This window comes from Papio anubis, chromosome 4 (genome assembly GCF_008728515.1).
Source record: "Papio anubis isolate 15944 chromosome 4, Panubis1.0, whole genome shotgun sequence".
In the NCBI taxonomy this organism is placed as follows: domain Eukaryota; kingdom Metazoa; phylum Chordata; class Mammalia; order Primates; family Cercopithecidae; genus Papio; species Papio anubis.
The window spans coordinates 9,279,391-9,296,059 of NC_044979.1; the positions used below are offsets into that span (position 1 = coordinate 9,279,391).

Genomic DNA, 16,669 nt, shown 5'->3' on the forward strand with positions numbered 1-16,669 from the left:
ACCCAGGTACCCTCAGGACCACCTACTCCTTGAGAGGAAGACTCCCACCCGCATTGGGGTTTTCACCTGGAAACAGTTCACCTTGTCCAGAACCTCCCAGCTTTAAAGACCCCTTAGAGTCCTAACTTCTTTGGGTCCTGCTTCCCACCAAACAGCCAGTCAATCTCTTCAGCACTGTCCTGGACAAGTTTTTTTCTGCCTCTGCTCTAACTCTCCTTTTGTCTCTATTTCTTGAGGTGTCCATCCACATTCTAGTTCTCAGTGACTTTCTCTAAGTGAATCCACACTGGTTTCTAGTAGTCACCAACCTTTTGTTCAGGCATTATTTTGCATATTGTTGTAAAGACGCATTGATCCTTGGGCATAGATACTGGGAGCTCCTCTCTGCCCTGTAGATCCCACTTTCAGATGTGGGTGGCTCAAGCAGTCCAGCTCCCCACTGAGGCAAAATATGCTCATTCTTATCCCCAGCTGCTGGTCACTGATACGCCCAATGATGGGGAAGCCCCTCGTCTCTAATTAAATGGTTGCTGCGCATATACAAGTCTAACTTTGTGGCATATGTCTGTTTTCCTCACCAGACTGCAGGGTATGTCACTGCTCCTGGTACAGCTACAAAAATGATCGAGGCCATCATTTTTACCTTGAGCGGGTGGGACTTGGGAAAGAGAAAGAATCTTGTAGGGCACATGCAGTGTCAAAAAAAACTGTACTGTTGGAGATTTGCAGTCATGGGGATTTTAGCTAGTGTGGAGGGGCAGATGGGAAGGGGACAAAATGAGACTATCATGGGGGAAGAGGAACTGGCTATTAGATTTTTATGTTTATTTATTTAGTTTTAACTTTTTTTTTTTTTTTTTTTTAAACAGAGTCTTGCTCTGTTGGCCAGGCTGGTGTGCTGTGGCACGGTCTCGGCTCACTACAACCTTCAGCTCACTGCAACCTCCGCCTCCCAGGTTCAAGCGATTCTCCTGCATCAGCCTCCTGAGTAGTTGGGATTACAGGCATGGGCCACCACGCCCGGCTAATTTTTTGTATTTTTATAGAGACAGGGTTTCACTGTGTTGGCCAGGCTGGTCTCGAACTCCTGACTTCGTGACCTTGGCCTCCGAAAGTGGTGGGATTACAGGTGTGAGCCACTGTGCCTGGTCGATTTTTATGGTTTTTTTTTTTAATGTTTTTATTTTTTTTTATTTTGACAGAGTCTCGCCCTGTTGCCCAGGCTGGAGCATAGTGGCATGATCTTGGCCTACTGCAACCTCTGCCTCATGAGATCAAGCAATTTTCCTGTCCCAGCCTCCCGAGTAGCTGGGATTACAGGCATGTGCCACCACGCCCAGCTAATTTTTTGTATCTTTAGTAGAGATGGGGTTTCACCATGTTGGCCAGGCTGGTCTCGAATTCCTGACCTCATGATCCGCCCGCCTCAGCCCTCCAAAGTGCTGGGATTACAGGCATGAGCCACGGTGCCCGGCCTGATTTTTTTTTTTTTTTTCGAGACGGAGTCTCGCTCTGTCGCCCAGGCTGGAGTGCAGTGGCCGGATCTCAGCTCACTGCAAGCTCTGCCTCCCAGGTTTACACCATTCTCCTGCCTCAGCCTCCCAAGTAGCTGGGACTAGAGGCACCCGCCACTTCACCCGGCTAGGTTTTTTTTGTATTTTTTAGTAGAGACGGGGTTTCACCGTGTTAGCCAGGATGGTCTCGATCTCCTGACCTCGTGATCCGCCCGTCTCGGCCTCCCAAAGTCCTGGGATTACAGGCTTGAGCCACCGTGCCCGGCCCCCGGCCTGATTTTTATGTTCATTAAAAGGGGACATGCAGGGGCCCTTGAAAACAGTATGCTGAGAATAGATAGGGCTCAAGGACAGTATCTCCAATTGAACTTTTAATGAACTCCCGTAGGCGCCAAGAAGACTGACAAATAAGAAAGAGCATAGAGACAAGGAACTAAGCAGAAGGTTACATCTGGGTAAAGAAAGTTTGTTTTGCATTGTGTTCTTTCTGCTGACGTGGGGTTTATGGAGTATAAATAAAGTGAGGCGGAGGCTCTGAGCGCGGCCGCCATATATGTCTTGTCCTGTGTTGTCTTGTGTGTTCATTCCTTTGTTTAGGAAACACGTGGACCCCAACAGGGACATAAGATGCTTTTTGTTTTAAAAAAAAAGAAATTGAGCCATACTCTTGTTTGTGCCGTTTCAGTGAACCAGCTGGTTTTTTTGCTGTGTCATCATCTGTAGACAGTTCCTGTGTAATCATGACGGGAGGTCCAGGCTGGGCTGTAGTAAATGTGTGGTTTACCATTTCTCCACTAAAATGCCCTAGCAATGATAAGTCACTTTTACATAGCAAGACTGCACCAAGTGCCTGGCATGTGTCAAGGACTGTGGTGTGAAAAGATGTAATACCATGTTCAGAGAGACCACAGTGTAGGTGTGGGTAGGAAATTGTAGGGTGGGAAGTGCCATGATAAGGGTCTGCATTGTGCTGCAGAGGCCTGGAGTAAAGGCATCTACCCAGACATAGATCTAAGATACCCAAACAGGTGATTGCCAGCCTGAGGTCTGGCATGTGGTACAGGATAGCCCCACTTGTCCACACATATGGGCTCCCAGCCCAGCTCCCCCGTGCCTAGGGAGAGAGGGGCTCAGTGAAGACAATGGATGGAATGAATGATGCCAGTTTCTCTTTTGGTTTTGAAAGATTTCTGCGTGGACAATGGCAACCAACATGCACGCAATGGAGAGGAAGACTGAATGGCAGGTTGCTTGCCTGCTCTCCCTAGAAGGTCAAACAGGCATGGCCAAGAAGAAGCTGGCAACTGTGAGAAGACAGCCGAGGAGTTCAGGAACCAGCTGGAGGACACATGGGCCATGCTGGGAACTCTGCTACAGGAGTACGGGCTGCTGCAGAGGCAACTGGAGAATGTGGAGAACCTGCTGTGCACCAGGAACTTCCGCATCCTGCGGCTGCCCCCAGTCAGCAAGGGGGAGTCCCCCAAGGTAGCCCAGGGGTGCCCTGGGGCACCCTGGGGTCGGGGAGGCCACGGGGCCGAGACTGAGCATGTGGGTGAGCGAGTGTGACCCTTGTGGTTTCAGGTGCCGTGGCCTTTGATGATGTGGCTGTGTAGTTCTCTGAGCAGGAGTGGGGCAAGCTGGAGGACTGGCAGAAGGAGCTCTATAAGCACGTGGTGAGGGGCAACTGTGAGACTCTGGTCTCCCTGGGTAAGGCCTGACACTCATTATGGGATTTTGGAAGTCCCTGTACTTCCCTCTCTACGTGGTTGTTTTCATGACAGTGATATGTGAATCACCAGAAACGTTGACCTTGAAAGTTGTTGCCTCCTGTGAAAGATGAGCCCTGGGTGATGGAGTTAAAAGCTCCCTTCGCCCTGTGTGCAGGGTCCCAGAACACCAGGCTGGGAGAGGTGGTGGCTTCCCTCCTACACAGGCCTGGGATGTGGACCTTTCTGTTGGTGCTGACTTGGAGCAGGGAAGACCCCTCCTGCTCTCAGAGCCTGTGTGTAATCGACTCACATTAGAGAAAGACTCTTTTTCTAATTCAGCCTTCTCCTACAGACATGCATGGCCCTTACGGCGACATGCCTGGAGGTCAGTGGAGAACATGGGCAGACGGTGCTGCTTGCAGCAGACATTTTCTTCACGCCTCAAAACTACTCTTCCCTCATTTTTTGGGCTACTACTCTCTGCTCTCCTTGTTTGATCCTGCCCAGGAAGGGCCTGGACTGTGTTTTTTCCTGGGCTGATTTCCTCTTCTGATTTCCTCTTTGTGACCCTGGAGCCAAGGGCAGCAAGGCCTGTTAGAAAGGACAGGAGCAAGTGCAGACGTGAGGTTGTTTCGTCAGCACAAGTGCACTGCTGTTTAATATGCACGTTCTGCGGCAGTTTCTTCACCCCGGCACTGTTGACATTTGGGACCAGGTGATTCTATGTGTTGGGGGCCATCCTCTGCATCGTAGGATGTTCGGCAGCAACCCTGGCCTCTACTCTCCAGATGCCAGTCACCTCTCCCCCAGCCCTGAGCACGACAACCAGAATTGTCTCCAGACTTTGCCAAATGTCCCCAGGGAGCAAAATTGCCTGTGGTTGAAAGCTCCTGCTCTATGACAATCAAGAGATTTCATTTCTAGACCATTGTTGGTTTTCTGGGCTGACTGTCCCCAGCTCTGACTGGAACGTGACAAAAACTGACCTTCTGTCTTTCCTCAGACTACGCCATCTCCAAGCCTGAGCTCCTCTCCCAGATTGAACAAGGGAAGGAGCCCTGCCACTGGCGCCGCCCTGGCCCCAAGATTTCAGATGTTCCTGTGGACCCGAGTCCAGGTAAGGGCTGGGAGAAGGCCAGGGAGGCCCCAGGTGATGTGCGGGAAACAGAGACGGAAAGGCCAGGAAGGGTGTGATCTTTCCAGAGAGAGCCGAGGAGAAACAGGAAACTTACAGGTTTTATGTCTGAGTTTTTTATAGTTGAGTTTTAATCTCTAACTTATTCAGCTAATGCTCCAGAAATGAATACTTTCTATCAGGGAAACAGGTGGAAAACCTAATCTTTTAGGAAGAGACAGAGGCCGGGCACAGGATGAGGGGAGGGAGAGGAGGACACTGAGAGGGAAGGCAGGAGCATAGTGGACCCTTGAATAACGCAGGGGCCAGGGGCGCCAGCCCCCAATCCCAAGCAGCCGAAAATCTACATCTAACTTTTTACTCTCCAAAAAGTTAACTACTGGATAGTCTCCTATTGAACAGAAGTCTTGATACTATGAACAGGGAATAGCACATACTATGTATGCTCTTGTATTGTGTATTGTATACTTACAGTAAGCTAGAGAAAAAATGTTATTAGGAAAATCATAAGGAAAAGAAAAAATATTTACTACTCATTAAATGGAAGTGGAGCATCATAAAGGTCATCCTCCTCAGTGTCATCTTCAGATTGAGTAGACTGGAGGAAGAGGAGGGGTTGGTCTTGCTGTCCCAGGCATGGCAGAGGCAGAAGAAAATTAATTTATAAGTGTGCCTGCATAGTTCAAACCCATGTTGTTCAAGGGGCAACTGTGTATTGAAAACAAGATTAATTCAAAGCTTTGCAAAGAGTCGGCCTTGCTTCTGAGAACCAATGTCTAATTTATTTATTTATTATTTATTTTTGAGAGGGAATCCTGCTCTGTCTCCCAGGCTGGTGTGCAGTGGCACGATCTCAGCTCACTGCAACCTCCACCTCCTGGATTCAGGCATTTCTTCTGCCTCAGCTTCCTGAGTAACTGGGATTATGGGTACCCGCCATCATGCCCAGCTAATTTTTGTATTTTTGTAGAGACAGGGTTTCACCCCCAATGTTGGCCAGGCAGGTCTTGAACTCCTGACGTTAGGTCATCTGCCCACCTCGGCCACCCAAAGTGCTGTAATTGCAGATATAAGCCACCGTGTCTGACCTCAACCTTAATTTAAGCCAGTAGCAGTTGTAGAACATACACCCCTTGGTCAGCCTTATGGTTCGGTATGATTAGAAGCACACATTTATTTAAGGTGAATCTGGTTACCAGATATCAGTGTCTCAGATTTCCCTGGAGCCAGTCAGCACCTTTGAAAGTTAAGGGAAGGACAGGTGGACACAGGAGAAAAACCAAATTCCTAAAGTGAAGACCTGCTGGGTCATTTGACCATGGAGACCACATCTCTGCAAGGCTCGACCCCTGATTCCTCCAGAAGACCCGCCCTTGACCGTCCCACCTGCCTTGGTTTTCGCTTTCATCTGACACTTAAAAAGGTGGTGTTCCGCAGAGGCCCTCCTGTGCTCCACTTGTGTGAAATTAAATGCATCCCCCATGTTCATCATCTCATGTCAGTCAGATTTGCACTTTCCTAAGGGCAGAAGCATGTTCCGAGCTGGCCGCTTGCCAGTCATCATCAGGACATTCATGGTTTTTCGGGGGAACCTACCCCTGATAGTTAATGTGGGTTCTTTTCTATTTCCATAAGTGTCTTGACTGGTCTGAGAAATAAAGGAAAAGAGTACAAAAGAGAGAAATTTTAAAGCTGGATGTCCGGGGAAGACATCACATGTCGACAGATTCCGTGATGCTCCCTGAGCCATAAAACCAGCAAGTTTTTATTAGCAATTTTCAAAAGGGGAGGGAGTGCATGAATAGTGTGTGGGCCACAGAGATCACATGCTTCATAAGGTAATAAACTATCACAAAGCAAGTGGAGGCAGGGCGAGATCACAGGACCACAGGATGGGGCAAAATTAAAATTGCTAATGAAGTTTCGGCACACATTGTCATTGATAACATCTTATCAGGAGATAGGGTTTGAGAGCAGACAACCTGTCTGACCAAAATTTCTTAGGCGGGAATTTCCTCGTCCTAATAAGCCTGGGAGCACTTGCGGCTTGGGCTTTTGGACCATGAAAGACGGCAGCCTCCAAGGGGGCCGTTTATAGACCTACCCTCAGGGTGCATTCTCTTTCTCAGGGATGTTCCTTGCTGAGAAAAAGAATTCAGCGATAGTTCTATTTGCTTTTGAAAGAAGAGAAATATGGCTGTGTTCCGTCTGGCTCACCGGCAGTCAGAGTCCAATCTCCCTTGTTCCCTGGACATTGTTGTTATCCTGTTCCTTTTTCAAGGTGCCCAGGTTTCATATTGTTCAAACACACATGCTCTACAAGCAATTTGTGCAGTTAACACAATCATCACACGGTCCTGAGGTGACGTACATCCTCCTCAGCTTACGAAGATGAGGGGATTAAGAGATTAAAGTAAAGACAGGCATAGGAAATCACAAGGGTATTGATTGGGGAAGTGATAAGTATCCATGAAATCTTCACAATTTATGTTCAGAGATTGCAGTAAAGACAGGCGTAAGAAATTATAAAAGTATTAATTTGGGGAACTAATAAATGTCCATGAAATCTTCACAATTTATGTTCTTCTGCCGTGGCTTCAGCTGGTCCCTCTGTTTGTGGTCCCTGACTTCCCGCAACAACAGTTTAGTTCCACCGGTGCATTTTGAGAATCTTCTAGGTGTCAAGGACAGTGCTGAATGCTAGAGGACAGAAAGACGGCTGAGAACACATACTATTGGGCTGGAAAAGAGGGTTACAGCCCATGCACGTCCAGCTTCCTAGCCTGGGTAGGAGGTTCTGGGTGGGTGGGTTTCGTTGTATTTACACCGTGTGTGGAGGCTTCCCTCACTTCCACAGCATCATTAAATGAGAATAAAGAGGGGCCTGGAAATATGCTGGTTGCTGGGAAGACCCCGTAACACTCTTTGGCTACATAATATGATGTTCAGCAGCATCCATGGCCTCTACCAACCAGTAGACAAGATGAGGAGACAAACTCCATTGTCCACCTTGAGCCTGTCGGCAGGGATCCTGTGTGGCCTTTATCCCTGTCCCGTTTATCCAAGGAGCTGGGAATCACAGCTCATCCCTCGCCACATTTGGCCTGGCCCATCCCCTTATGAGACCTCACCTCCTGCACATCCCTCCACCCAGCCTATGGGACTCAGGGCTCAGCAGACCTGCCAGGTCTTGAGTGTTCCCTGCTTGGACTGAGCTCCAGGGGACTGCAGCCCTCTGAGTGCTTGTCATTCTCTTCCCTGCCTGCCTCTGAGCCCAGGCCCACCAGGGACAGGGTCCTGACCTCTCATGATAGCGTCTCTCCCAGCCTCACTCCCTCTCTAGAGACCCTGCCTTTGGGTCTTAGGCCTTGTCTTTTTTGCTGTTTCTGCAGACCTTCCCTCTCTTGTCACTCCCTGCCCTTACTCTTGGCCATGGCAGCCTCCTTGTGGATGGTCCTGTGCCCCCTCCACCCATCCCACGGCCATCCATGACTGTCATAACAGTGACTGCACCACACCCACCATCTCCATCTCCAGCACACCACTCCCCGGCCGCTTCCTGCCGTCCCTTCAGTTCCCTGTCTTGTGTCCTGATTCCAGCAGTTTCCAGTCTTTCAAGACCTGCAAGCCATCGACCCTGCTGCCTTTTCACTGGCCTCACCCCTCATTTCCCTCCATGCCCACCATTGTGGTCCCCCCTTGCGCACAGCCTCAGTGTCCTTGCCCCTGTTTTGTTCATTGTATCCACCTGATGAAATCCATTGGTATTCTGCACCTGCAGCCAAACAGCTGCATGTGGCTGTAGAGAACCAGGTAAGCCGGCTGCTGGTGTCACATGACATCCACGACCAGTGACTTCAGTGGGTGCTCTGCCACGCGGTCACACTGTGTTTCCCTAGCCCAGGGGCCGCCAACTGTGGCTGAGGGCCAAATTTACCTCATCTGTTTCTGTATGGCCCACAGCTGTGAATGGTTTAATATTTTAACCCCCTTTGTTTTCATTAAAGAGAAATACAGCACTCACTTGCACAGCCCTCCCCATGCCGTCTGCCTGCACCTGTGCCCCCTTCTCTGCCTTCACTCCTGTGACTGCTAAACTGTCGACTCTCCAGCCAAAGCCCCCCTTCCACCTGGCTCTGCATCCCATTCCATGCCACCTTCTCAAGGGCAACACAAGCAATCCTGCCTTGACCTCGGGGACATCTGCGCTTGCTGTCTCCTGCCCCTTCCCTCCCACTCTTTTACCCCTTCCACCAAAACCTCTCCAACCTCGGTTACCAGGGCCCTCCGTGGTGCTGAACGGTCTGTCTTCTTACTTGGCCTGTTCGTAACACTTGCCATGTTGCTCACTTTCCTTGCACCTGCCACCCACCTTCGCTGCTCTTTCTTCCCTGGTTCCTGTGGCCCCGTGGAGCCTTTCAGCCCCAGAGCGCCCTTGGTTCTCACACTCCCTCTCTACTCCTTGCATTTCCTCACTCCCATTGTCTCCCAGGGTCTTGGGGCCACACGTACCATCTAGGAATGTGTGCCTCGAACCTGGATTTTTGCCCCAAATTCCACACATCTAGCTGCTTGGCCTGCATCTCTACCTGAGTGTCTCATAGATCTCCCCCTAAACATTCCCAGAGCTGAGCTCCTGTCTTCTCTGAATAGCCTGCTCCTCCCACATTCTCCCATCCCAGTAAATGGCAGCTCCATCCTTCCATTTGCAGTCAAAACCCGAGAAGTCCTCTCTGACCTCCTCCTCCACATCCCCATCCACTCCACCAGAAACCCTACTGGCCCTCCCTGCCAGGTTTGCCCAGAGTCTGTCCACACCTCGTCCCCTCCACTCTGACACCCAGGCTTATTGTCTCTTGCTGAGGTTGTCACCAGCCCTTCTGCCCCTGCCGTGATCCCCGAGTCTCATCTCAGCCCAGCAGAGTGATCCCTTTTAGACCCAGTCCTGGCTTTCCGTCTGACCCGCACCATCGGCTCACCTCCTCCACTTCTCTCTCACTCTCTGCCCAGCTGCACCATCCCTGTTGCTGTCCCTTCCGCCCTGTGCCAGGGCCTTCGCAGTGCCCTCTGCTGGGAGTGCTCCTCAGGCAAATGCCACCTTCAGGCCTTTCCTGTCATCGGTACTGCAGCCCCTCCCCACCCAGGACTCCGGGCCTCCTTTCCTGCTTTGGGTCTTCCGTGTCAGACAGCATCGTGTAATATATATGTTTCCTATTTATACATTTATCTTATGTCAGGTCTCCCTCATTAGAATGTCAGTTTCAAAAGTACAAAAACTTTTTAACTGTTTTCTTTGTATATTCATTCTAGGCACCTGGAATATTGCCCAGCATAGAGTAGGAATTCAATAACTGCTTGCTGGATGTATGCCATGCTTTGTAATTTAAAACGTGTGTGTGTGTGTATGTGTGTAATGTGTGTTTGTGAAATAATGGATTTTTCATACCATTTAGGTCCCCTAGGCCTCCCTAGGGCAGCCACTTGTCCTGAATTGTCTATGTTTATCCTTTCTATCCACTTTTTTTTTTTTTTTTTTTTGAGCCAGAGTCTCGCTTTGTTGCTGAGGCTGGTGTGCAATGGTACAATCTTGGCTCACTGCAACCTCTGCCTCTCAAGTTCAAGCGATCCTCCTGCCTCAGCCTTTGGAGTAGCTGAGACTACAGGCGCATGCCACCACACCTGGCTAATTTCTTGTATTTTTAGTAGTGACAGGGTTTCACCGTGTTAGCCAGGATGGTCTTGATCTCCTAACCTCGTAATCCACCCGCCTCGGCCTCCCAAAGTGCTGGATTAGAGGCGTGAGCCACCGCGCTCGCCCTCTATCCAGATTTTAAAATGTCTACTGTGTGCGTTGGTAGTTGTGAACAATATATGGATTTTTGTGTTTTGAAACGTTACATAGATGTTATATTTATCACTCATTATTCTTATTTCAGACGTATCCATGATACATGTAGATCAAGTTCATTCCTTTTAACAGATGCTTAATATTCCAGAAGCAACTATATTGTAACTTATTTTCCATTCCTCCACTGATTGGCGCTTAAGCTTTTTTTGATTTTTCACGCTCACAAGCGATACTGTAGTGATCATTCTTGGGCCTCTTTGTGCCCTGTGGAGATGCTACTTCAGGAAACAGACCCAGCAATGGCCTCACCATATCATAGGCTTGCTTGATATCGTCTCTGCTGTTGCCATATTGCTGTCCCCAGGCGTACCCCAGTGCCACCGGGTGCTCCCAGCAGCAGCTATGAAGACCCTGTTTCCTTACGTCTTTGCCCAGTTTCTATAATTACATTTCTGCCAACCTGATGGGGGAGAGATCCTTGTCCTAATTCAGGATACTGGAGGCCTGAGCTTCAGGGCTCAAATAGATTTCGTGCCTGGTCCTGGCTCTGCTAGTTGTGCTGAGCTAATGGTTTGGGGCCAACATGGACTGGGTCCCCTCTGCTAAAGTGTCTCCCTTTTAAAGGCAAGGACTAATAAGTGAGGAGAGGGAAGAAGAGAAGACAGTCGAAAAAATGTAGGACAAGGCCCAAAGTAACCCCACTGTGCAGAGGGTGAAGTGAAGTGGAGAGAGTATGGGAAGTAGGTTAGAGAAGATAAAACTGAAGTAGGAGAGAAGGAGAGAGGAAGCTTCCAGCTCTAAACAGCAATTCTCCAAATTGTTGCCCCACACAGGGACTGAGGAGGAGGCTGCAGGATTCTAGGCAGGGAAGATTTCTAGAAGTCCTCTGATAGGTCCATGGGGAAGGACAGGGTAAGTTCACAGCCAGATAGAGGTCTGTCTGAATGAAGTCAGTTGCCAGTGGTTCACTGAAAATGATGAGAAATTACAGTGTATATTAGATCCTTGGGCCTGGGAACATAGGTGAAACAGTGTCAATCAGGAAGGTCTAAACAGATAGGGGGGCACATTTTGGGGGCAGAGCATCTGGCTGCATATCAAGTAGTCCCTGGTTCAAGACGGTGTCACTTATTGGCCCTTCCTTTCACTCTGCCCACATGTTTTCAATCACTCTGTCCTGTGTCATTTCCCAGTGACCACAGATTTCTCCGATTCCCCACTTCACCACTTTTCCATGGATTGGATCCTGTCTTCTGGTTACTAACTTTTATCTGACACATCGTGGGATTCAGCGAATGGAGGATAAGAGGAAAGAAGAGTAAAGGAAAAGGCAGTTCAACTCCTGCCTCAGAGTGTTGAGTGCAAAGAGGCCCTTTATCATGAATGTGGATTCTTGTCATGACTTGGTCATTAATCAGGTATGTTTTGTTTGGGCATGATCATTTTTTCTAGATCTGTATCATGTAAGGGAGCACATTAAACCAGTAGCTCCAAACCATGAGTCAGAATGCTGCAGGGAGTTGGTTAGAAGCACACATGGTCCCTAGGTCCTTTCCCAGAGAGTCTGGCTTAGGAGTCCTCCAGTGGGGCTCAAGAACTTTTGTTTTTACCCAGCTCTGCCCAGCCCAGCCTCACCTTTAAAGGGTCTGTTGAGAAACCAGTTCTTTGAGTCCTGCCCTTCTCGGCAAGTTTGAAGGATGTCCTGGCTACAAACCTCAGTGATTTTAATGTCCCTGTCTTCAGTCAGACACTGGAGGAGGAGGGGTGCTGGTTGTTAAGTAGAGCTGGCAAGCAGGTGTGGAGTAGGAAGGGGGTGTATCGTGACAAAGCAAGTACACATCTCATGACGGTGACAGTCAGGGTGTGGCCATACAGGTTTATAGTTCTTACTGGAGACAGGCAATTAAATGGGGGTATAGCTCAGCGGTACAGCATTTGACTGCAGATCAAGAGGTCCCTGGTTCAAATCCAGGTGCCCCCTCCCTATTTTCTTTTGGGGTGATCAGACCCAATACCAGGTCATGGGGGCAACAAAGTCTGGCGGAGTCAAAGGAATGAGAAAAAGACAATTTGAGAGAGAAAGTGGGACTAGGGGGCCATCACTAGTGTGGAGGCTGGGAAAGCCCAGAGCTCTGGGAGCCTACGCTATTTATTGGTGCTCAAACAAACAGGTGGAGAGGATGTGGGGGTTGAAAGGAAACAGTGTATCAAGTGAAGAGAAACAGGATAATGGAGTGCTAGAAGCAAGGAGCCAGCAAGTCTAGCCAGACATGCAAGCCCTGCCTCAGCTTCTCTCCTAACACTCAGCTTTTCTCCCAGTATCTTTTCACTCACTGATCACAATAGAATGTTCTACTCTTAGCTTTTCTTCAGCACATGGATTCATTCTACAAAGCAGGAGAGATAGGAAGCAGGTCAGGTCTTCACTAGAAAGCCTCCCCTGACACCGGAAGCTCTAGAGAAACCCAATTTCTTGAAGGCTAAGTCAGTGCCAGGTCTGGGGAGAACTCTTTTTTTCTTGCACATCCCAAGCCTCTTCATTTGGGGAATTCACAATTGTGTAAGTCTTGGTGGAAGACAGGATCCTGTCTCTGGTTAAGGAAAAAACAAGGTCAGATATGTCCTCTCCCTGAATGTTGGTGTGTAAATGAGGGTTCCTCAGAGAAAACAGAACCAATAGGGGCTGTGTGTGTGTGTGTGTGTGTGTCAGAGATTTTAAGGAATTGGATCATGCCATTGTGGGGGCTGGCAAGTCTGATGTCTGCAGGGCATGGCAGCAATCTGGAGAAGCAGGGAAGAGTTGAGATTGCAGCTCCAGCCTGAAGATAGCGGGGAGACAAAATTCCTTTCTTGGGGGACAGCAGACATTTCCTCATTAGGTTTTCATCTGATCAGATGATGCCCACCCACATTTTGGAGGGTAATCTGCTGTACTCAAAGTCTGTAGATTGAATGTTCATCACATCTAAAACATAATTCCACAGCAACATCCAGATTGGTATGGACAAACATCTGGCCACCATGGCCTAGCCAAGTTGACACATTTAAGTAAAAAAAAAAATGTTTTTTTGAGACAGACAGGGTCTCCCTCTGTCATCCAAGCTAGAGTGCAGTGATCTCCACTCACTGCAGTCTCCATCTCCTGGGTTCACAGCCTCCTGAGTAGTTGGGACCACAGGTGTGCACCACCATGCCCAGCTAATTTTTGTAATTTTTGTAGAGATAGGGTTTCGCCATGTTTTCCAGGCTGGTCTCAGACTTCTGAGCTCAAGTGATCCACATGCCTCGGCCTACCAAACTGCTGGAATTACAGGCATGAGCCACTGTGCCCTGCTGACACATAAAACTAACCAGCACACTTGGTAATGGCTTCAGTTTGGCCAACTGTATTCCCCTAAATAAGACTATGAATGTTGAATAAATCCTACATAGAGGCAGGGTGAATTTGGAATTCATTCTGGAGATGGCAGAGCTCTGGCAATGGCAGTAGGGCCAGAGGCTGTAGCCAGTATCTGTTGTGGTGGCAGTGACGGCTTCCAGGCCAGGGTGGGCTGAGGTCCTGCCTGATTTGTTTTTGTTTGTTTGTTTTGAGACAGAGTCTCTCTCTCTTGCCCAGGATGCAGTGCAGTGGCACGATCTTGGCTCACTGCAACCTCCGCTTCTGGGGTTCAAGTGATGCTTGTGCCTCAGCCTCCCAAGTAGTTGGGACTACAGACACCCACCACCATACCCAGCTAATTTTTGTATTTTTAGTAGAGACGGGGTTACGCCATCTTGGCCAGGCTGGTCTCAAACACCTGACCTCGTGATCTGCCCTCATCAGCCTCTCAAGGTGCTGGGATTACAGGCGTGAGCCACTGTGCCCAGCCGGTCCTGCCTGTTTGATGAGCCTGGCTCTGCAGGCTTCTCTGAGGTACATGAGCTTCTTGCCATCCTGTGAGCGATTGCCCCCTGTGTCTACAGTAACGTTAGATGACGTCTTCTTTAATTAAAGTACCCTTGCCTGTACTAAGGATGTGTAACAAGTGATTACAGAAACGTGAAGGGAATGTGGATTTGGAATCTGGCATCATTAAACTTGAAGGTAGTGACAATCTAAGTAGTTTGGGGGGATAGAATCCAGAAGCTCACGTCAGACTGTAGAAAAGTTGAGTAACTTTTGCCTGCAGTTCCATCAGGACCAATTTCTAGTTCCCAGATTATAAGTGGCCTCTGGGCAAGATGGCTGGTCCTACCAGTTCAAAGAAAGCAAATAGCTCACGTGCTGCCCTATATGATCTGTCCTACGTGGGTTGAAACACAGGCCTTTTTCTGACTGTATAACAAAACTCTGATCTCCTGCCACTAAATAACTCAACTAGCTGAAAATGAGAGCCAGGGCTGATCCCTGTGGGTGCCAAACTTTGATGTCCATGGAATCTGCAGCTTCCCCCAGTCTCCCAGCTGAAAATAGGTCAGCGATTAAGAGGGTGGAACTTCAGGAATTCTAAGATGGATTTATGGGAGCATTTGGAAAACTTGATTTATCCCAAATCACCAACTCTACCTAATCTCCAAGCCTGCCCGTTCTTCCTGCCTGAAAGCCGACCAGCCCAGACGGAAGGGTTTTCACTGCAAGAGATGGGTTTCCCCACTGCCCATTGTTCCTTGACCTACAGTGAGAGTAAGGTCTCAGTTGAGCCTGGGCACCAGTTGCTGGGAGGTGAAGACTCAGATACCAAAATCATTTCCAACTGGTTAATGTCTGTCAGCAAAAACTTCAAGACCATGTGTGGATACAGATTATTGGAGTATTTCATAAAGTAGAGAGACTAATTTTAAATGAGTCTGAATTTTTTATTAGGAGTATACCCAATTAAAATTCTATGTAAGATACCATAGCTGGAGCAGCTGGGATAAAATTGTTTGCTCCGTTGGTGGACCTAAGCCTGGATTCACAGGAGGCCAATTCTAAATGCATTTGAGATACTAGGGATTTCTTGCTATAATGCAGAAAGAATCCATAGGATTCAAGTGGTAGGTAAGTTAGAGGGGATTTATCACATGCAACTTACCCTGGCTTGGAAAATACGTAGATGTGTGGAGCTTCTACATTCGTAAAAAGAATTCTGGTGGTTGTTCTCTGTGGACAGAGATGCTGGTGGGAGGGATGATAGCAGAAAGGGAGCCCCTGATTTCAGTGGGGCTGGGAGGATCCTGGGGTGTCAGAGTCCAAGCAGTGTGATACCCAAAGTGAAGTTTGGGTGTTATTCTGTGGTCTGTGCCATACAGGTCTTGGCTGTGACTCATCAGTGGTGAGGATTTTAGGCCTGAGAATGGGGAGCCCATCATGGTCCCCTGGACGTGTAGGTCTGAGCTACCACCATAGCCGGCACAATGGAGGTTCCTTACCTCTGACCCATTCCCCAGGTCTGAATCTGCTCAAAGAACCTGCCTCCCTTGATGGGGAAGCCAAGCTTGAGAAAAGGACTGCCAAAATACCCAGTCATGGACAGTGAATCCTTCTGCCCGATTTCCCATATTAGGCCCTTCAGCCATTTGCCTGGAAACTACATGGGGAAGTGGGAAATATCCACATAATTTGGGATTATTGGTGGCTCTACTGCATCTGTGAAGCTTCTGAATCCAGTAATTTGGGTAACATCAGAATATCCCAGAAAAGACCACATCCTGCATCTTGCTTTGTTTAGCTACCAGCATCAGAGGTGGCTCGAGAGACCACAGTTACTACCTGTGGTGTGCTGCTCCCATGCAAAAGACTACAGACTGCAAGGTTTTCATCACATAATAATGAGATGAGCCTTAGAGGACAGACCAAAAGTTTCCAATCAGGGTACCCTTTACCTATTCTTATTTTTATTTACTGATTTTGGAATCTGACTCCAGCCTACTTTTCCTTGCTGGAGCCCATGATCTTTATCTGTCTGCATGGAGGAGAGAGAAGAGGCTGATGGGATCAGGTCAGTCCTCTGGGAAGTCCCAGCTGACTTCCTCCATCATCTCGCTCCCTGCCCATAGTCTCACAGAGCCTCCCAGAATCCTGCTCTTCCCTAGTCCTTGGTCTGGTTAGGCCAGGGTGTGAGTCTGCAGCAGCCCCAGATGGGAAATCCAGAACCTGAGGGCATAGAGCTAAAGTCCAGGGTGCAGCACTCTAAGCTCAAAAATCTAAGCTCAATCGATTTCTCATGCCCATCGAAGGTAGGCATGAGACTGTGGCTGGTTCAGGTACTCCTGTGCCACAGTGGAAGCTGGGTGCTGTGGAGAATACAGCAGGACTTAGAGACATGGCCCAGCCTTCTCTTGGGGATCACACGGATGTGCCTGGGGAGATTCTGGAGAACTCTGCCAAAGTGCTGGAGTGGTACCCAGAGGGCTGGAGGAGGCAGGGGTCTGTGCCTTATAAACTTTAAAGTCCGTAAAATCATTTGAGGACTGTTGAGTCTGCACTTCAGAGATGCTATGG

At 48.8% G+C, this 16,669-nt stretch overlaps 1 protein-coding gene and 1 pseudogene across 1 annotated transcript in view; both read left to right on the forward strand.

Moving 5' to 3' along the window:
- The first annotated feature begins 1,815 nt into the window (after positions 1–1,815).
- Positions 1,816–5,222, forward strand: LOC116274439 (annotated as a pseudogene).
- LOC108585201 (protein ZNF767-like) overlaps positions 4,227–16,669 on the forward strand; it is a 50,145-nt gene continuing 37,702 nt past the window's right edge. The window contains 2 exon segments of the mRNA XM_031665044.1: positions 4,227–4,340; positions 11,400–11,624. Of these exon segments, the coding sequence (XP_031520904.1) occupies positions 11,590–11,624 (35 nt within the window). The 5' untranslated portion in view covers positions 4,227–4,340; positions 11,400–11,589.